Below are 22,147 nucleotides of genomic sequence, written 5' to 3' on the forward strand. Positions count from 1 at the left end.
CTGCAGTGTACCGTTATCCACCAGGTAGCTGCCTGATAGAGACTTCCCCACCCTCACCTGGATAGACCTTCAAACAGGAAATCCTTTATCCAGTTGTACGTTCTTACTCCAACCACCATAATATCAAGCTTGATTAACAACCCTCCTTCCATATCATATGTCTTCTCCACATCAAAAAAGACAGCTACAACAGTCTCCTTCTTGACCTCTGCTTCTAAGCAGAGTGCTGTGTCCATAGTACCCCTCCCCTTTCTGAACCCACACTGATGTGGTGATACTAGCCCTCTGCTTCCTTGTCTAGTGCCTCATCACTAAGATGGGCCAACATAACATCGCACACCTCATCTTTCCCAGGTGAAGTTAACCCAGCGTTACCTATTGCCCTTATCTCTGCCATGGTAAAGGGTGCATTCAATGCATCATTTACATCCTTCCTCCTATCCAGCACTCCAGGGTGCTCCTCTCTCATTCTCTCTCTCCCCCTGCCCCTCCTCTGACAAATTTTCTGAGCTATGCACTTCTACAAACGCTTCGGCCTTCATCTCTGCCTTCTCATCTCTTACTGCCACATCCTCCCCACTCGTCAACACTGGATGACCCCACTCATCCTCTAAATCATCCCCCACACTTCTCCCACAGGTGTCGGCCTTCCAATGGTGTCACAGAACCGACGCCAACGTGACCTCTTTGCCTGACGGATAGTTCTCCTCACCAGGGCCTGCTCATACTGAATCAGATGTTGGAAGTTGTAAATGCCCTGTTCCTACTCCTCACCATTGCCCCACACTCCTCAATCCACCATGGGACTGCTTTCCTCCTTCTCCTCTCTGAACTCTTAGGTATAGCCTCAGTAGCTGCCCCACTAAAGCTGTTATCACAGCTCCTGAAACTGATCGCTCTATGTGCATTCGAAAGTGTCACATAAACTTAAAAATGTAATGGTCAAGGGGGGGCGTTCATGCAGGAACCAATTGGGTGCTGGGAGGGAGGAAGAATGGGGGGGGTGTTCCTGCAAATAAAATAATGCCCACATGCAGGAACGCCCCTAATTGCGGGCTGCAGTTGCACACTATTGGTCCAGCTAGCGAACATAAATGTATTTTGAAAAAATGGGCAAGAATTGACATTGCCAGCAAACGGAAATGTGTTAAGAAGAAATACATATACACAATATTTAAAAACCAGCTCTTCCCTCGCCAGGGACCGATCATCTCGAAAACTAAAGCATATACGATGCGTCGGCCCACAAACAATGTGGTTTCGGGTTGATCAGAGTCTTTTGGCTGTGTGTTGGGCTGTCTGCCTACTGTATTGTACTGTGAGAAGGCAGGCAGATAGGGGGCACCTCACCAAAATCTCCCGCTCAACTCCACATTCAACCCCCCCACCAATTTACCTTCTAACTTCAACGCATTTTAAAACCGACCACAGGATTTAAACATCTGATTGCTTTATTTATTGATTCTATTTTCGGTTAGTTTATGGTTTGTGTTTTTACACTCCGGGAGGGCAGAAATGGCCGCCAACATGTACCGGGTCGGAGGTATGTCACATTGTTTTTTTTTTTATGAAGTCGAAACATGCAGATTTATCAATGCAGCAAATGTGTTATTTTATCTTATATATATATACCTGTGGTGTCATTTCTGATATTATACTTGCAAACGTGTGCTGTCATTTCCCGGAGAAACGCATGGATTTCCCAATATTTGCGATTCTAATGGGTCAGGCCTCGCGACTATCGTGGCCATACCAGTTAGCCCTTAGCTCGCATGCTACACCGTAAACATTTACTATTTTCTTCTTTAGCTTTATGCACGTATTTTCACTTTATATCCCATTTAATCCACACATGCACGGCCATGCATTGCATGATTTGCTGTGTGCGTGTTTGATTTACTTTGTTGTTTGGAATAGGTGCCTTTGTATTTGGCTCCTTTTTGGCACGCATCCATGTATTACGGCTCCTTATTGCGTTAGCTAGCAACTAGCCAACTACCCCCCCCCCTGGTTAGAAGTGCAGGCTTTGTTGCCAATGCAATTAATTATCGTAACCGTTATAATAACGCTCTATTGTTTGACAGTGTGAAGGAAATGTTCCATACATCTTTATTTGGTCGTCTTACTGTTGCTCATATTCAGATGGCTACATAACTAGCTATGTGGTTAGCCACCTAACAGTTATAAAGCTGTTGATGGCATCCGACATTGTCTCATGATGGCGTCGCGGGAATGACTCTTTCACGTTTGCGAGGATAGCCAGCTACTGTTTTATGATACTTATCCCACAACATCTGTGCAACAAAAGTCGGCGGTAAAGGAAATTGTATTTCACCATAAATATATATATATACACACCACAGCTGCTGGGTGAAAAAGATTTACTGGCAACAATGTAACGATTTTTTTTCTACTTGGCTACAGAATATTGGAATGTGTCACGTGATGTCTAATTTGTTGTCATCTTGAAGCTAGTTGTTGGTGATGTGTTTTCCACCGGATGTCACTGTGTATTTTTCATATTGCATCAATATGATATTATTGCTATGATATTATATAAACTCTGTTAATATGTAATCTGGCTATGGGTTGAGAGTGGTTGTCTGTGTATGGTCTGTCTTTCTGAGTAGAGATGTGAACTGTGTGTGTGCAGTATGGTAGCAAGCCATTTTGATGCCGGTTGACAGGCATCTCTATAGGTAGAGGTGCCACTCAGATCTGATTGACTTGTTTAACTCTGACCTGAACCACCAACTCTGAAGGAATTTGTGTGTGTGACTGAGTCTACAACCCACACAAGTGGCTCAGGTAGTGCAGCTAATCCAGGATGGGACATCAATGCGAGCTGTGTACCCTGGCTCCCAGCATTTGACTACTGCAGCCTCAATGGGTTCTGGATCTTTATTTTTAATTGAATTGTACCTTTATTTTACTAGTCAGTTAAGAACAAATTCTTATTTGCAATGACAGCCTAGGAACAGTGGGTTAACTGCCTGTTCAGGGGCAGAACGGCAGATTTTGTACCATGTCATCTCAGGGATTTGAACTTGCAACCTTTCGGGTACTAGTCCAATGCTCTAACCACTAGGCTACCCTGCCACCAGGGTAGCCTAGTGGTTAGAGCACTAGGCTGGTGTTAGAACAGGGCTGGAATAAAAGCCTGCACACCTAGTAGTTGTAATGGATATATGGATATATGTAATGGTTATATGGCAGGCTGTGTGTTAATGTGATGTTATTCTGTTCTCTTCCAGACTATGTATTCTTTGAGAATTCCTCCAGCAACCCTTACCTGATCCGCCGGATAGAAGAGCTCAACAAGGTACTGCTCGCCCTGGAGTGTGTGTTTGTGTGTGTAATTCAAGTACTCTGGCCGATGTGCCTGAGTAGGGAATAGGTGGAATGCCTGTCTGTTTTGTGACTTTCCCTCTCCTCCCCTGCGCTAGTGTGTGTGCGCATGTGAGATTGTGTGTGTAATATGATGCGTAGCAACAGATGTTACCTGCCTACAATTGTCATTTTCAAATGGCAGGTGAGAATGGGCACACTTCCTCCCTTCCCCCTTGCTCTCCATCAGTATTAGAGATGTGACCAACGGAAACATTTTATTAACACTTAAACCTCCATTTTTCTATCGGTTTTCCGCTAAAACGATACAAATTCATAAAATTCCACGCAAATTCACAATGTAGATGGGCTACATCACGCTTCCCTTAGAGAGAGACAGATTTATAATATATGCTGCTGGTGCTCTTGCTTTTAATGAGTGTAGCTTGTTTGTAATCACAAGTCATCAAACCGGCACTAGGCTATGGTCATAGAGCCTCCGGGTGGCAAGATATTAGGAGATCTAGGCTAATAGATGGAATTAAAATGACAGAACTAAAAGTTAAACAATAAGGACAAGCTACAACACCAAGAGCCAAACAGGTAGGCTGCTATTGAATAATCTGAACGTAGTTATTTACTGTAGGAGAAGGTGCACAGTTCAAGTTACAATATGTTGTCTCAATTAGCCTGGCTAAAGCTAGCTAGCTTAACTAGCACCACTCCGTTTGATGCAGTCAAGACGGGTCCTATGTATTGAGATGATAAATAACTAGCGATTAATTAGTCTACCAGCGTGAGTCAATTTTGTTGCAATCTCTCTCTCTCTCTCCCCCTTCCCTGCTCCCCTCGTCACTCACAATTGAGCTGCTTCTCTGCTTCAAGCCTCTCACTCTACCTTGTGCATTACAGCTCTGGTTAGTAAAGTAGCTAAATGTACACCGGTCAAAAAAATAAAGGGAACACTTAAACAACACAATGTAACTCCAAGTCAATCACACTTCTGTGAAATCAAACTGTCCACTTGGGAAGCAACACTGATTGACAATAAATTTCACATGCTGTTGTGCAAATGGAATAGACAACAGGTGGAAATTATAGGCAATTAGCAAGACACCCCAAATAAAGGAGTGGTTCTGCAGGTGGTGACCACAGACCACTTCTCAGTTCCTATGCTTCCTGGCTGGTGTTTTGGGCACTTGAATGCTGGCGGTGCTTTCACTCTAGTGGTAGCATGAGTCTACAACCCACACAAGTGGCTCAGGTAGTGCAGCTCATCCAGGATGGGACATCAATGCGAGCTGTGGCAAGAAGGTTTGCTGTGTCTGTCAGCGTAGTGTCCAGAGCATGGAGGCGCTACCAGGAGACAGGCCAGTACATCAGGAGACGTGGAGGAGGCTGTAGGAGGGCAACATCCCAGCAGCAGGACCGCTACCTCCGCCTTTGTGCAAGGAGGAGCAGGAGGAGCACTGGCAGAGCGCTGCAAAATGGCCTCCAGCAGGCCACAAATGTGCATGTGTCTGCTCAAACGGTCAGAAACAGACTCCATGAGGGTGGTATGAGGGCCCGACGTCCACAGGTGGGGGTTGTGCTTACTGCCCAACACCGTGCAGGACGTTTGGCATTTGCCAGAGAACACCAAGATTGGCAAATTCGCCACTGGCGTCCTGTGCTCTTCACAGATGAAAGCAGGTTCACACTGAGCACATGTGACAGACGTGACAGTCTGGAGACGCCGTGGAGAACGTTCTGCTGCCTGCAACATCCTCCAGCATGACCGGTTTGGCGGTGGGTCAGTCATGGTGTGGGGTGGCACAGCCCTCCATCTGCTCGCCAGAGGTAGCCTGACTGCCATTAGGTACCGAGATGAGATCCTCAGACCCCTTGTGAGACCATATGCTGGTGCGGTTGGCCCTGGGTTCCTCCTAATGCAAGACAATGCTAGACCTCATGTGGCTGGAGTGTGTCAGCAGTTCCTGCAAGAGGAAGGCATTGATGCTATGGACTGGCCCGCCCGTTCTGGGACATCATGTCTCGCTCCATCCACCAACGCCATGTTGCACCACAGACTGTCCAGGAGTTGGCGGATGCTTTAGTCCAGGTCTGGGAGGAGATCCCTCAGGAGACCATCCGCCACCTCATCAGGAGCATGCCCAGGCGTTGTAGGGAGGTCATACAGGCACGTGGAGGCCACACACACTACTGAGCCTCATTTGACTTGTTTTAAGGACATTACATCAAAGTTGGATCAGCCTGTAGTGTGGTTTTCCACCTTAATTTTGAGTGTGACTCCAAATCCAGACCTCCATGGGTTGATACATTTGATTTCCATTGATCATTTTTGTGTGATTTTGTTGTCAGCACATTCAACTATGTAAAGAAAAAAGTATTTAATAAGAATATTTCATTCATTCAGATCTAGGATGTGTTATTTTAGTGTTCCCTTTATTTTTTTGAGCAGTGTATATATATATATTTTTTTCCTCCTGCTAAGGTCACAGCATTATTGCATTAGGTATTTGTCCATTTTTTTAATGTTCCCTCTGATGATGATGATTGGGACCTGTTAGTGGTAGTTTTGTGATAACTGCACTGTGATTTTAATTCGTGAAGGGGGGAAAAAAAACAGTTTTTCGGTTGTCGTCATGTTAAGACTCCCAATTCTGTTTAAAAATCACACCCCTAATCCGTACCTCCCTCCCCTCTCTCCTCCTCCATGCTTTTCCTCCAGTGTGTTTAATCTCAGAGGAGACAAAACATCTGTCTGACCAATCAGGCAATCAATCAATGTATAGTATCGTTTTTTGTATAAAATGTATGTAAACCTTTGTGTAAATTCCTCTGTCTGTTTCTGTCTCTTTGTTGTCTTTTGCTAGTAGCGCCATATTACCGGGTAAGATTCTGGGTATGTGTAAATGTAAAATGTACTTTGCAAATAAATAATCTTTCAGTCAGTGTTGTGGCTCCTGGGCCAGGGAGCAACGTCTCAGACTTGTTACTTAGTCCCATCCCCTCTCTCATTTCAAATCAAGACACTGTTTTTAGAGTGTGTATACTCTCTCCCCCCTCCCATAGACAGCCAGTGGTAATGTGGAGGAGAATCATTTAATTGTGATAAATCTGTTGTTTTAAGAGTTCACTTTACGTCTCTCTCTCTTCAGACGGCCAGTGGCAATGTGGAGGCCAAGGTGGTGTGTTTCTACAGAAGGAGAGACATCTCACACAGCCTCATACAGTTGGCTGACAAACATGCGAGTAAGTGGCTCTGTGCGTGGGGCCCGTCCGTCTGTCCATATGTGTGCTTTTGTGTAGTAGTGTAACAACTGGCGGTAGCTGAATGTCTGGAGAGTTTCCTGATCCTTACAGCAGGGGTCCAGGTTCAGACGGTCGTGTTTAGTGTGTGTGTGTGTGTGTGCGCAGAGGACTTAGAGGAGGAGAAAGAGGAGGAGAAAGAGAGTCCGTTGGAGGCAGAGCTGACAGACAAACAGAAACATCAGTTACGCCACAGAGAACTGTTCCTCTCCCGTCAGTATGAGAGTCTACCAGCCACACACATCAGGTACACACACACACACCCTACTGTAACCGGCAGTACCCCTGCATACCCACTCACCCAGCCATAAAACCATGTTAACACAGACAACGGTGCTCGTTTTCTCTCCTTTCACTCCCCCATCTCTTTGTCTCGCCCCTCGCCATCTCTCTCCTCTTTCTGTCTTTTTTTTTTTTCTCCGCAGGGGGAAGTGTAGTGTGGCATTATTGAATGAGACTGAAGCTGTCCTCTCTTACCTGGACAAAGAGGTAAGGGGGCTTGTGTGTGTGTGTGTGCACCATGCATCCACATCTGCCATTAAAATGCCTACCATGCGTCATCTTTGTGTGTGTGTGTGTGTATAATGTAAAACGTGTGTGTGTTTTATGTAGGATACGTTCTTCTACTCGCTGGTCTATGACCCTACCCAGAAGACACTGTTGGCTGATAAAGGAGAGATCAGAGTGGGACCACGCTTTCAGGCTGATGTACCTGACATGCTACAGGAGGGTAGGCACACACACACACACAGACAGACATACTTACCATACGTTCTTTACACACACTCACACCCTCTGACTGTATGCATCTCTTTGTAGGGGAATCAGATGAGTGGGACCAGTCAAAGTTAGAGGAGAAGCTGTGGGATCCTGATTGTCCTCTCTCCAGCAAACAGATTGACCAGTTCCTGGTGGTCGCACGGTATGACATTTAACCTCTAACCCCTGACCTCTCAGTTCCTTGATCTCCTTGATCTCTAGCCCCTGACCTCAAAACTGTGTTTGTAGGGCGGTGGGGACGTTTGCCAGAGCGCTGGACTGTAGCAGCTCGGTCAGACAGCCCAGTCTACATACAAGTGCAGCTGCCGCCTCCCGAGACATCACACTGGTAAGACACACACACCATTTTTAATTGTCCTGGGTTTGGCTGTTCGTCTACGGCGGTAACCTTCTCTAACATCCACTGATCCACTCTATAACGTTTGATCTGCCTGTGTGTGTCTAGTTCCATGCGATGGACACGCTGCATCGTCATGGTTACGACCTGTCCAGTGCATTGAGTGTGTTGGTGCCGTCCGGTGGGCCGGTGCTGTGTCGGGACGAGATGGAGGAGTGGAGCGCCTCGGAGGCAGCCATGTTTGAGGAGGCTTTGGAGAAATACGGAAAGGACTTCAACGACATAAGACAAGACTTTGTAAGTGTGTGTGTGTGTGTGTGTGTGGAGGTCAGGTGCTCATGAATAGCCATACATGTGAGATTGCCTGTGTATATAGTAAACTGTGTTTTGCGTCTGACACGTTGGGTTCAGAATTACCCTGGTCAGCCTGCTCAACTTTTTTTTGAGGGATCTGACCCACAGACATCAAAAACATGAGTTAATAATACTTTTCTCTCACTTTAGCTACCGTGGAAGTCTCTGACCAGTATAATAGAGTATTATTACATGTGGAAGACAACCGACAGATACGTACAGCAGGTAAGTCTCGGTATCTCTACACCACTCCTGCTAATTAACTAGCTAGCTTAGCTGTTAGCCACAACGTAGCATCCAGTGCAAAGCTATCCTCTGGTGTTCCCTTGGCTTGCAGTCTAACTCTCCTCTCTGTTTCTCTCCGAGCAGAAGAGACTGAAGGCAGCAGAGGCAGAGAGCAAACTGAAACAGGTTTACATCCCCACATAGTAAGTGTATGTTTTAGAGGTCGACCGATTATGATTTTTCAACGCTGATACCGATTATTGGAGGAACAAAAATAGCCGATACCGATTTTTATATATATTTGTAATAAATGACAATTACAACAATACTGAATGAACAATGAACACTTTTATTTTAACTTAATATAATACATAAATAAAATCAATTTAGTCTCAAATAAATAATGAAACCTGTTCAATTTGGTTTAAATAATGCAAAAACACAGTGTTGGAGAAGAAATTAAAAGTGCAATATGTGCAATGTAAAAGAAAAAGTTAAGTTCCTTGCTCAGAACAAGAGAACTGGTGGTTCCTTTTAACATCTTCTGTCTGAGTCTTCAATATTCCCAGTTAAGAAGTTTTAGGTTGTAGTTATTATAGGACTATTTCTCTCTATACCACTTATATTTCATATACCTTTGACTATTGGATGTTCTTATAGGCACGTTAGTATTGCCAGCCTAATCTCGGGAGTTGATAGGCTTGAAGTCATAAACAGCTCTGTGCTTCAAGCATTGTTAAGAGCTGTTGGCAAACGCAGTAAATTGCAGTTTGAATGAATGTTTACGAGCCTGCTGCTGCCGACCATCGCTCAGTCAGACTGCTCTATCAAATCATAGACTTAATTATAATATAATAAACACACAGAAGTAAATACGAGCCTTGGGTCATTAATATGGTCAAATCCGGAAACGATCATTTAGAAAACAAAAGGCTTATTCTTTCAGTGAAATACGGAACCGTTCAGTATTTTATCTAACGGGTGGCATCCCTAAGTCTAAATATGGCTGTTACATTGCACAACCTTTAATGTTATGTCATAATTATGTAAATTTCTGGCAAATTAATTACGGTCTTTGTTAGGAAGAAATGGTCTTCACACAGTTCGCAACGAGCCAGGTGGCCCAAACTGCTGCATATACCCTGACTCTGCTTGCACGGAACGCAAGAGAAGTGACACAATTTCAGTCACCGCATCGATTATATGCAATGATGGACAAGCTACATAAACTAGTAATATCATCAACCATGTGTAGTTAACTAGTGATTATGTTAAGATTGATTGTTTTTTTTATAAGCTACGTTTAATGCTAGATAGCACCTTACCATGGCTCATTGCTGCCTGCGCTCTCGTAACAGGTGGTCAGCCTACCACGCAGTTTCCTCGTGGAGTGCAATGTAATCGGCCATAATTGGCGTCAAAAAAGGCAGATTTCCGATTTGTTATGAAAACTTTGAAATCGGCCCTAATAAGTCAGCCCTTACGATTAATCGGTCGACCTCTAGTATGTTTGAGTGTGTGTGGGTGCACAATGTCCATATACACTACATGACCAAAAGTATGTGGACACCTGCTCGTCAAACATCTCATGGGTATTAATATGGAGTTGGTCCCCCCCTTTGCTGCTATAATAGCCTCCACTCTTCTGGGAAGGCATCCCACTAGATGTCGGAACATTGCTGTGGGGACTTGTTTCCATTCAGCCACGAGCATTAGGGCACTGATGTTGAGCGATTAGGTCTGGCTCTCATTCGGTGTTCCTTTCATCCCAAAGGTGTTGGATGGGGTTGAGGTCAGGGTTCTGTGCAGGACAGTCAAGTTCTTAGATTCCCAGATTCGTGCCAGATAGTGAAGCTTGATTCATCACTCAACAGAACGTGTTTCCACTGCTCCAGAGTACAGTTGCGGCAAGCTTTACACCACTCCAGCCGACACTTGGCTGCTCGGCCATGGAAACCCATTTCATGAAGCTCTGAACGAACAGATATTGTGCTGAAGTTGCTTCCAGAGGCAGTTTGGAACTCTGTAGTGGGTGTTGCAACCGACAACAGGCGCTTCAGCACTCGGCGGTCCCGTTCCGTGAGATTGTGTTTCCTACCACTTTGTGGCTGAGCCGTTGTTGCTCCTAGACGTTTCCACTTCACAATAACAGCACTTACAGTTGACCGGTGGCAGCTCTAGCAGGGCAGACATGTTTGTCTTTAGTCGTTACATAGGATTGAGATTGTAAGCTTTGTTGTCTCCACTTTCCTCTTGTTTCACAGCAATAAGCCCAACCCTAACCAGATCTCAGTGACCAATGGGAAGATGGCGACGGTGAATGGGGCGGGGCCTGGAGCCTACCATGCAGCGGGGGGAGGACGGGCCTGCGAGAGCTGCTACTGTAAGTACACTTTCCTCACTTCATCCATCAATCCATCCAGCTCTCCATCCCTGATGAGAGACTGATGAACAGTGTTTAAGAGGAAACCATATTGATCATGTTTATTGATTATGCATTGATAAGGTGTATGAGTCCTTAAATACGTGTGTGTGTACAGCAATGCAATCAGCCCAGTGGTACTCGTGGGGGCCGCCCAACATGCAATGTCGCCTGTGTGTCTCGTGCTGGATGTACTGGAAGAAGTACGGTGGCCTTAAGATGCCAAGCAGAGCGGAGGCGCCTGAGGAGAAGACCCCACCAAGCCCTGTGCCCAACGTAAGACTTCACCTTTAACTACCCCCACACGTCCTCTTTAACATTGTACACCACTCAACATAAAACCAAATTCTGCTTATACAATGTTACTGAAAGTTCAGAACAGTTGATCTTCTTGGTCATGGAGAACAGGTATTCATGTGAGCCTTCTCTCCTTCTCTAGGAGCCTCGATCGCGCGGCCATGGCCCCCGCCAGTCCAGTCACATGGTGCCGGTGCGTAACAGCGGCAGCCCCAAGTCCTCCACGAAGACCAAGCAGGCCTTCCTGCTGCAGGCCACCCGCCTCACCAAGCTGGCACGCCACATGTGCCGCGACATCATCAGACTGCGACGCGCTGCGCGGCGCCCCTTTGTGCCCATTAACTGTGGCGCCATAAAGGCAGAGTGTAAGAGCTCCTTCAATTCCTAACTTCTGCCTCATGACACACACACGCACAAACACACACGTACACACACACACCGCCCCCTCCTTCACCTTGACACCCCCCTTTTCACCCCACCTCGCTGTCTCCTCCCCGCCCTCCCTGTCTGTCTCTCTCTCTGTTTTTGTTATATTGTATTATATTATTATTATTATTTTGGTTTTTGTATTCTCCCCGGTTTCAATAAAGACTGCCTGTCCTCATGACTTTTGGGTTTCATCATCTGTTCGTTTGTCTGTTTTTGGTTCGTTTTTATTTTAATTTTTTACGCCACTGAGCCTTTAGAGCCGTTTGGAACCATACAAGCACACAATCTTCTCCACACCTTTTCTCAGAAGTCATTTTCTATACATGCATGCCATGCACTATACATGCCCACCCATAGACAAACATGGATGCATATAATTGATGCTCTTCCTACTTTCCAGGCCAGGGTACATGATGGTTGTTGAATGTACGCGTATATTTAAGGTTGGTTAGAAGTAGAGGAGATGTATTTTACTAAGAGAAGCTCTATTTTGCACAGTGCGTGTTACACTTAATGAGCCTATTTGTATGTGTGCTTTTCTGCGTGTGTCGGTGCCTTTTTTCGGGCCAGTAATTGTGTGTGTGATTTGCTTGAGAGCAGTTTGATTTAGAGCTCAACTGACGACCAAGGAGGGCGATAAAGCGGAATTGGACATAAAGGAGGGAGGAGGGAGGGAGGGGGAGTTCAGGCAGTAGTTGATTCTATGAAGATGGTGGTAATCAGATCTCCATTCTCTGCTTTTCTTTCGGAGTTTGAAGCTTGTTTATAATTTCCTGTTTCTGTGTTGCTCTGTCAGCCCACTCCCATTCCCGTCCTATAAGCAACTCTCACATGCCCATATCGGGACTTTCCTCTGTCCCAGTCATATGGACTCATCTCTATTTCTCCTACCTTGTCTTCCTCTCTCTTGCTCTTCAACTGTCTCTCTCTTCCTCTCTCCAGCGCTCTCTCTCCATCTCCCTCTATGAATGTGACGGTGGTTAACTAATAAAGTCACAGCTGAAACCATCCTCTCTTGAGTCCTTGTGCTTCATGTGTCTGTGTGCCTGTCCATCACGACACCAAACATACCGATTGGCCAGAGGATCAGACGAGGCCTGCCCCAACAGCATGGACTCAGCCTCCCTGCCTGCTTCCATCACACCCTCAACATGCTGTGTGTATGTGCATGTATGTTTTACATTTTTTTTTTTAGGTGTTGTCTTTATACTTATATTCAGTTTGTGTGTGAGAGAAAGCACTGCTACTACGTCTCCCCATAACCATCTTATTCAGAAAGTCGTCTATAAAACACGCGTTTGTCTCAAACTGACTGCTCTCAACTCGGACTGAAGCTAGATAGTTGTGTTAGCAGATCAGTAGTTGCACAGCTATTATTGGTGGGCTACAGTTAGTTTCGAAGCCTTCAGGTAAATTCCGCCGTAAGAGATGAAACAATACCAGGAAACTGCACCGCTTGCAACAGGCACCGGTAAATAAACCGATGTTCACACCTTTAGTCTCTGAACATGTCTCCATATTCCTGACTGAATGACCGTACAGCTGCTTTGTTTGTCACTGGTGGTGTGGTTGGTCAGTAGATGAGCTGCTGTTTGGTGATTGGTCTAGATATGTTGCGGGTGTCGGAGGGGCAAGTCGGGCGACCACCTAGAATCCGGACTGCCCAGAGGAGCACCCTGGCTAGCGTCTTGCAGTTTCTGGGTAACACACACACACACACCGACTCACAATACCTAAATGATGGAGCAAATACGTCCCACTGCGTGTTCCTATGACATGAAGTAAGGAATGACATACTCCTATGATGACAAGAACCTAAAATAGTTGGTAATATGGGTGTCAAATCTGTGATGTAATGTGTTCCAGAGTCCCGCCCCGCGATACACGCGCCCCGTTCTCACCGAACCCTCGGCTTGCAAGCCCCTCCCCCACGCCGCCTCCTCTCTTCTCTCCCTTACGGTCCCCACGGCCTTCTGGGTAAACGCAGCTTCCACCACCACACCAGAGCCGAGCCGGAGAAACGCCCAGGTACACACTCACACACTTACACGCACACGAACAATCGCACACACTCCTATTCATCTCTATCGTGTTGTCTCCTGTGTCCTTCTGTAGAAAACCCAGGGCAGACAACGGGACCAGTGGTGAGTAACAGTCTTTCTTTTACGTAACACTTTACATACTGTAGGTGGCGCTCCTACTTGACTTCATTGCAGACTCATCCCATATCTCAAAACACCTGGAAAGGTTTTTAATATATCTGCTAATCACATCATATGACATACCAATCTGCCCAATTGCTGCCAAGTTGATGACGAAGCAACTCAACCATTGGTTGATGATGCAATGCAACGTCTGCAATGTCGTCGGGCAGCAATTCAACCACAGACTTCAAATACAGCCATTTAAGGTTGTCTCCGCAATATTACATCCTTTAACATGGCAGTTTTTTCTTGGATGATTATGAGGTGCTTGTATTTGATTGGCTCATTCTAATTGTTTATGATTGGTTCTTCCCAGCACAACGGCCGCAGCAGTGGTGGCGGAGGGACCAGGGTCAGTGCTAGGGGCGGAGTCATGATTAGGAAGCGACGCCCAAACTTGATCGATGCCCCTGACGACAGCTTTTTCGTCGTCTCCCGGGAGACCAGGTAGGCATGGCCTCTGATTGGCTGCTGGGCTAATGATACGTTAGACTGTCTTATATGTGATTAGAGCGTGACGGCTGATTATGCCTGGGACTGACAGCTGATTGGGTTGAAGAAGCCATGTCCTGACAAGCTTCGACAACCATGACTCACCGAGCACAGAAATAGAATAATAGAGATCAGGACGTAGAAATGAAATGAATAAACAGGCCACTGCTGAGCGTTGAGATGCATCAGAAGTTGAGTCTGGGTCAAATTGGTCTGTAGATGCACACTAAGAAATGAGGGTTCCTCAAGGGTTCTTTGGGAAGGGTGATGGTTCTATGTGGAACCATACTGACCCAAAGCACCCTTTGAGCTCTTCAATGGTTCTTTTCACTTCAAAAAAGGGTTCTTTCCTCTTTTAGTGATAATTCAAATGTAGGGGTGGCGGCTCATTCAAATATTTTGGGTCGAGGTTTGCGCACACAGCTATTTTTGTTCAACCGTGAGTGAGTGTCATTACAGTTTATCTAATCTGTTATGTTATGCTATTTCATTTTGACTTATGACTATGGCCAATGATGGTGTCGTGTGAAAGACTCGCGTAAAACTCACGGTTGACTAAATCAGTAGTTCTCAATTCTCTCCTCAGGTCCCCCAGCCGTTCCAGAGCTAGCTCACCTAATTCAACTTTTTCATACACACAATAATACAATGCATGGCGTTTTAACAATTTAATATGGCTAATAAACCAGAATTAAAACCCTGCATGGTTCTACAAAAAAAAGTTTGTATTGAGAAAGGTTCTTTATAGAACCGTTCTCCATAAAGGTTTTATAGAGAACCATAAAAAGGGTTATTTTTAGCTCCCAAAAGGGTTGTAACCATAGCGGAACCCTTTTTAGGTGCTCTACAGAACCTTTTTCAATTGTTCTTTATAGAACCTTAGGAAAGGGTTCTTTATAGCACCATACAGGTTCCATTTAGAACCTTATGAGCGTGGTTCTTTATAGAACCTTCAAAAACCTTCCGCTAAGCCAAAGAACCCTTAGTTGCCACGATATAGAACCATTTGTTTTTAGTGTGTGGTCTATGGAAATTGTTTTGCTATGTATCAACTTGCTAGGTTAAGGGATAGTTAGTTGAACATCCTTTCCAGGGGATCATAACTGTAGGGTAGACAGGGCTGAGACTGAGGCCACTGCTAAGCTGATGAATGGGACTCCACAGGTAACCAAGTAGGCTCATCTCATACAAAACACACTCACATAATTGTATGTATCTTAATGTACATACACACACACACACACACACACACACACACCTGGGCCCGTATGCAAAAAGTGTCTCAGAATAGAAGTGCTGATCCAGGATCAGTTCCATATAACGTTGTTACGACCTCAAATGCAAAATCCTAATCTTAAGAAGAAAAGGGTTCCAAAAGGGTTCTTTGGCTGTCCCCATAGGATAACCCTTTTGGATTTCATGTAGAACCATCTGTGGAAAGGGTTCTACATCGAACCAAAAAGAGTTCTACCTGAAACCAAAAAGGGATCTTCAAAGGGTTCTCCTATGGGGACAGCCAAAGAACCCTTTTAGGTTGAAGATAGCACCTTTTTTACTAAGAGTGTACCTTAGCACTCCTGCTCTGAGACTCTTTGGGAATACAGGCCCTGACCTCTCGTGCCCTGTTGCATCGTGGGTCGGCGTGTGTTTCCCTTCGTGTCAGTGACTGGCTGCTTGTTTCATTTCAGTGCTGCAGCCGTTACACACCTGCTCACGGTAAGCCCCCCACCCCACACACACACACTCACGTACACACGCACGTGCAAGCACACACATACAAACGTGACCTGGGTTACCTGTGGAGTCTGTTTCTCATTTGTGGATCGTACAGTCCAGTCAACGGGATAATGCACTCACACACAGACAGACACACACACAAACAGACACACTCACTGTGTCCATGAAAAATTGCCAACCGTATCACCCCCCTTGTTCCCTGGATGAAGGGTTATTTTAGTCTAACTGTCTGAAATTGACCAGGCTTCAGTGGAAATATCATTACTGCACCACTGGAGCATCCACTTACATGCCAGTGTGTGTGTGTGTGTGTGTGTGTGTGTGCGCCAGAACACTTCCTCTTCCCAGAATCACAGCTGGAATATGCTAATGAGTCTCATCTGATTGGCTGACACTAACGACAGATGATGGAGATGCTCTATGCTTTATTAGACCCAATTAGAGCTCAGGTAGAGGTCAGGCTGGTGGTGTGTGTGTGTGTGTGCATTTGTGTGTGTATGTGTGTGTGTGTGTGAGAGATTACATATGCCCGATATTTCTAAACAGGTAGAGATTAGTCTCCCAAGGGCCGGCAGACAGCTTGTCTCCCACAATGACAATGTTCCAATTTACAGGTGTGCCAAGGTTCATGCGTAGGTTGGGCAAGGCAGAAATGGACATACAGGAAATCCGTTCTGAGCCTTATGCCTTAAACATCCCCACCGGACACAACATTTGTAACTAGCCCGATGGAGCTTGCAGACAATATTTGTATTTCCCAAGTAACTAGTTTGCATGCCCCATGAGAGCTAACGTTAGGGTAACTAGCTTACAACCAATATAATAAGCCTAACTACTGTATGTGCCTCCGTGTTGTGTCTACCTCTGTCATGTTTCCGAGATCATTATTGTTCAAGAGCAAGAATTACCATTCACATTTTTTTTTCTACCCTTTCGAAGTTACCGAGAAAATCCCCCATATTCCCCAGACCTAATGCTGTTGCTCTAGGTCTGGGATTTTCGAGACTATGAAAGAATATATTCAGTAAAAGACTGTGTGTGTGGAACACATACATTTTCCATGACTCTGTGACTGGTCCTGCCTCACTAGATGGAGTGATCGATATTACTGATTATATCAGAGAAATTCTCTAATAAACACTCAGACATTCACCAGACAGCCCTGCCCTCAGGACCCATATCTCTCTTCATCTCCCTCTCTCTTTCCTTGATGCAGTAAAACACAATGGACAAAACAACATAATATGCACGCACACACTCACACATAGTGCCTATATTAGCCTAATTAAATCCCAGCGTGCGCTGTACTGGAGGAAATTGATACATTTTTCTGTTCAGAGAAATGATGAACAACCCTGAGAGACCGAGAGAGATAGAGAGAAATGCTGTAGTAATAGACTCCCTGCAACAACTGCCCTTTACTTCATGTATCCTTCTCTGTGTCTCTTTCAATGTTTTGGCAGAATAAAAGGTTAGAGTGAGACGTGTGTTCTAACGTTCTGTTGAGTTCCCCTCTGATGTCATATCCTGTCTCTCCAGGAGGGCCAGGCGGCTGCTGTCACGGTCCCAGCTGAGGCGCGCCTGTCGGCAGCCCTGTGAGCAGATCACCCTGCGCAAGGCCTCCCAGGCACTATCGCAGGGGCCGCTCCTCGCTCCTCCACACCCCCACCCCAGCCTCAGGATGAGGGGACCCATCGTTATCCACGACTGACCACTGACCTCTGACCTTATCTCTCTGCCATGTTTGTCACCTGCCTATGCTCTACATGCAAGACCCTAACCCTAGTTACACCTGGCCCCCGACCCCCGCCCTGCCCATCGCCCACTTAAAAAAAATATTGTGAACCTCCCCACCCTACGGAGTCTGACCCTTCACCTCGGGAGGAAGTGATGTGCTGTGTTGCCGTGGGGACAGACAGAAAGTGGTTCCCACCTGTACAGATTAAACTTCCCTGGGACAGAAACCAGTGTGTGCGTGTGAGAATTTATGTGTTTAAGCACGAGTGTGCACGCGCAAGGATATGAGCGTGTGCACGAGTGTGTGAACTTGATGTTTTTTCTTCTTCTGTACCTGCTACATGCCAGTGAGTGGGGGTTGTGAGATATATATATACAATATATATATACAGTGCATTCAGAAAGTATTCAGACCCCTCGTTTTTCCATTTTTTGTTACGTTACATCCTTATTCTAAAATAGATTAAATAAATACAAATCCTCATCAGTCTACACACAATACCCCATAATGACACAGTGAAAACCATTTTTTTTTTAAAGTGTACATTTATTACAAATAAAAACAGAAATATCTTATTTACATAAATACTCAGACCCTTTGCTATGAGACTCGAAATTGAGCTCAGATGCATCCTGTGTCTATTGATCATCCTTGAGATGTTTCTACAACTTGATTGGGGTCCACCTGTGGTAAATTACATTGATTGGACACGATTTGGCAAGGCACACACCTGTCTGTATAAGGTCCCACAGTTGACAGTGCATGTCAGAGCAAAAACCAAGCCGTGAGGTCAAAGGAATTGTCCGTAGAGCTCAGAGACAAGATTGTGTCGAGGCACAGAACTTGGGAAGGGTGCAAAAACATTTCTGCAGCACTGAATGTCCCCAAGAACACAGTGGTCTCCATCATTCTTAAATGGAAGAAGTTTGGAACCACCAAGACTCTACCTAGAGCTGGCTGCACGGCCAAACTGAGCAATCGGGGTAGAAGAACCTTGGTCATGGAGGAGACCAAGAACCCGATGGTCACTCTGACAGAGATCCAGAGTTCCTCTGTGGAGATGGGACAACCATCGCTGCAGCACTCTACCAATCAGGCCTTTATTCACAAATTTGTATAAGCCATTTCTCAGTAAATGGCACATGGCAGCCCGCTCGGAGTTTGCCAAAAGGCATCTAAAGGACTCTAAATGACCAAAAGGCATCTAAATGACAAACAAGATTCTCTGGTCAGATTAAACTAAGATTGAATTCCAAGCATCATGTCTGGAAGAAACCTGGTACCACCCCTACAGGGAAGCATGGTGGTGGCAGGATCATGCTGTGGGGATATTTTTCAGCAGCAGGGACTGGGAGACTAGTCAGGATCAAGGGAAAGATGAACAGAGCAAAGTACAGAGAGATCATTGATTATAACCTGCTCCAGAGCGCTCAGGACCTCAGGACCTCAGACTGGTGCGGGGGTTCACCTTCCAACAGGACAATGACCCTAAGCACATATCCAAGGCAATGCAGTAGTGGCTTCGGGACAAGTCTCTGAATGTCCTTGAGTGGCCCAGCCAGAGCCCAGACTTAAACCAGATTGAACATCTCTGGTGAGACCTGAAAATAGCTATGCAGCGACACTCCCCATCCGACCTGACAGAGCTTGAGAAGATCTGCAGAAAAGAATGGGAGAAACTCCCCAAATACAGGTGTGCCAAGGTTGTAGCGTCATACCTAAGACTTGAGGCTTCTAATCGCTGCCAAAGGTGCTTCAATAAAGTACTGAGTAAAGGGTCTGAATACTTATGTAAATGTAATATTTGATAAAATATCTAAATACCTGCTTTTGCTTTGTCATCATGGGGTATTGTGTGTAGATTGATTGAGGGGGAAAAAGTATTTAATCCATTATAGAATAAGGCGGTAATGTAACAAAATGTGGAAATAGTTAAGGGGTCTGAATACTTTCCGAATGCATGTATATATACAGTGCCCTCCGTAATTATTGGGACAGTAAAGCATTTTTTCTTCTTGAAATTAAACAAGGACTATGAGGTTAAAGTGCAGACTGTCAGCTTTAATTTGAGGGTATTTTCATCCATATCGGATGTAAATACCCTCCAAGAATTACAGCACTTTTTGTACATCCCCCATTTTAGGGGAGCAAAAGTATTGGGACAAAATCACTTATATGTGTATTAAAATATTTGAAAGTGAAGTATTTGGTCCCATACTCATAGCACGCAATGACTATATGAAGCTTGTGACTCTACACATTTGTTGGATGCATTTTCTGTTTGTTTTGGCTGTGTTTCAAATGATTTTGTCCCCAATATAAATGAATGGTAAATAATGTATTGTGTCCTTTTGAAGTCACTTTTATTGTAAATAAGAATAGAATATGTTTCTAAACATTTCTACATGAATGTGGATGCTGCCATAAACTGACCTTCTCACTCATCATTATGCACGAATGTGTCACAAGCTAGATGTAGTGCTTTGAATATGGGACCAAATACTTCACTTTTTACTACTTTAATACACATAAGTGAATTTGTCCAAATACTTTTGGTCCCCTATAATGGGCGGACTATGTACAAAAAGTGCTGTAATTTCACCAACAAAAAAGTACAAATATCACCCCCCCAAGACATGATTACCTCTCACCATTACAATAACAGGGGAGGCATTTTTTTGTGGCCGGGGGGGGGGGGGTATGATATTTGTGCATCTGTAACTTTCTCACTCATCATTATTCATGATTCATTCAGGATGATCCGTAATCATGGTAGCATCCACATTCATACAGAAGTGTTTAGAAACATATTCTATTCTTATTTCTATTCAATAAAAAAGTGACTCCAAAATGACACAATACATTATTTACCATTGGGAGAAAAATACACAACCAAAACAAACAGCAAATGCATCCAACAAATTTGTAGAGTCACAAGCTTGATGAGTCATTGTGTGCAATGAGTATGGGACCATTTATTTAACTTTTTACTACTTTAATACACAAAGTGAATTTGTCTCAATACTTTTGTTCCCCTAAAATGGGTGGACTATGTACAAGAAGTGCTGTCATTTCTAAATGGTTAACCCAATATGGATGAAAATACCCTCTAATTAAAGCTGACAGTCTGCACTTTAACCTCATGGTCATTGATTGATTTTTGAGTATAGAGCCAAAAGAAGAAAAAATGCTTCACTGTCCCAATAATTACGGAGGGCACTGTATATACTGTATAGCTCTCCTCCGTGTGTCAGAGAGATCTAACCAGATATCAACTAACCAATTCGGATCAACTAGATTTAAAGGGATGGTTTGGTCACAAACTAAATGGTTAAAGGGATTGTTATCATTTAAAAGGATAGCTGCATCATTCTGTAGCCTACAGTTCCATGACACTGCGAACCTCTGAGGCAACAACATAGATATATACGCTCCTCTCCCTCAGAGTCATTGTATATTACTATACCCATTGCAGCACTGTACAGTCTAGCCACTCTATTTCTATGCTCTACCTAGCCCTCCTCTTTGCTCAACAGAACCTGGGACTGTCATGACAGATCTAATCTGATTTGGCACCCTATTCTACATTTGGCCAGAGCCGTCTGGTGCACTAGGGAATAGGGTGACTTTTAGAACATGTCTCCTGCAGCAGCATGCCTGTGAGGTCAAACCTCCTGATCAGCTGATCTTTGATTACTTCTCCACTATGTTTATGTTGGTGTTCCTGTACGTCACGTGTTCCTGTACATCACGTGATTAAAAACAAAACACATGACAGATTTTTCTCTACTCGCCTCCTTTATGTTTCCTCGTCTCCTTTCCGTGTCTCTTTGTGTCCTTTCCTTCAGAGAGCCTGACGGTTGAATTCAACTGTGTGTGTGTGTGTGTGTTTTGCAAATTCGTTACATATTGTACAAATTGTAATTAGTAACATATCATAAAAAATGAATGATAAATTAATACATACTATACGAAACGTAACATATTATACTATATTAGACTGTCTCGGATTTACTACACAATAATACGAAATGCTCTGAGACCACATTTGCCACAGGGATGTGTGTGTGTGAGTGTTGGTCTGTAGAACCTCACAACCACAGATGAATAAGGGAAATACGGTTAGCTATGAGAATAATCTTTGCCCCAGGATACTTGCAAATAAACATTAGCCTCATACAATACACAGAATTCACTCTGTCTCTACAGTCTGTTTAGTGTGTGTTGGCCTTGTGGTGATGGTTGGTCTCAGGGAGGAAGGCCCAAGGATGGGAGCAATGAGAACTGATTCAAGTCTGCGCCTCAGGTGTCAAGTTGGTCCCTGTTATTCCACAGATACTGAGATATTTAGGAAGAATATTTCGAATATTATTAGCTAATTGTTCATGTTTGTAACTTTTATTTTCCATTAGCCCCGTATGTTATCTGACCTAACATTTTCCTGTGTCCTCATCTTTTTTCATTTTTCCTCTCCTCTCTTGTTCCTCCCTGCC

At 44.6% G+C, this 22,147-nt stretch overlaps 1 protein-coding gene across 1 annotated transcript; it reads left to right on the forward strand.

Moving 5' to 3' along the window:
• Positions 1–1,166: 1,166 nt before the first annotated feature.
• Positions 1,167–21,431, forward strand: LOC115144073 (metastasis-associated protein MTA3-like). The gene is made up of 19 exons (XM_065002445.1): positions 1,167–1,543; positions 3,255–3,322; positions 6,489–6,582; positions 6,748–6,886; positions 7,065–7,128; positions 7,252–7,369; positions 7,459–7,561; positions 7,648–7,747; positions 7,865–8,053; positions 8,261–8,335; positions 8,480–8,538; positions 10,600–10,718; positions 10,876–11,033; positions 11,197–11,419; positions 13,092–13,184; positions 13,350–13,511; positions 13,599–13,627; positions 14,004–14,134; positions 17,456–21,431. Exons 1-19 carry the CDS (start codon positions 1,516–1,518, stop codon positions 17,625–17,627), a joined length of 2,124 nt encoding a protein of 707 aa, XP_064858517.1. The 5' UTR covers positions 1,167–1,515; the 3' UTR covers positions 17,628–21,431.
• The last annotated feature ends 716 nt before the right edge of the window (positions 21,432–22,147 follow it).

Source organism: Oncorhynchus nerka, linkage group LG16, assembly GCF_034236695.1.
Source record: "Oncorhynchus nerka isolate Pitt River linkage group LG16, Oner_Uvic_2.0, whole genome shotgun sequence".
Lineage (NCBI taxonomy): Eukaryota > Metazoa > Chordata > Actinopteri > Salmoniformes > Salmonidae > Oncorhynchus > Oncorhynchus nerka.

What these genes read in the sequence shown, in the direction of transcription:
- LOC115144073 (XM_065002445.1), top strand. Translation starts at nt 1,516, where the DNA reads ATGGCCGCCAACATGTACCGGGTCGGAG. An exon ending in GGCAGACAACGGGACCAGTG is followed by an intron (nt 13,628 to 14,003) that starts GTGAGTAACAGT and finishes GGTTCTTCCCAG; the next exon opens with CACAACGGCCGCAGCAGTGG. An exon ending in GTCGTCTCCCGGGAGACCAG is followed by an intron (nt 14,135 to 17,455) that starts GTAGGCATGGCC and finishes CTGTCTCTCCAG; the next exon opens with GAGGGCCAGGCGGCTGCTGT.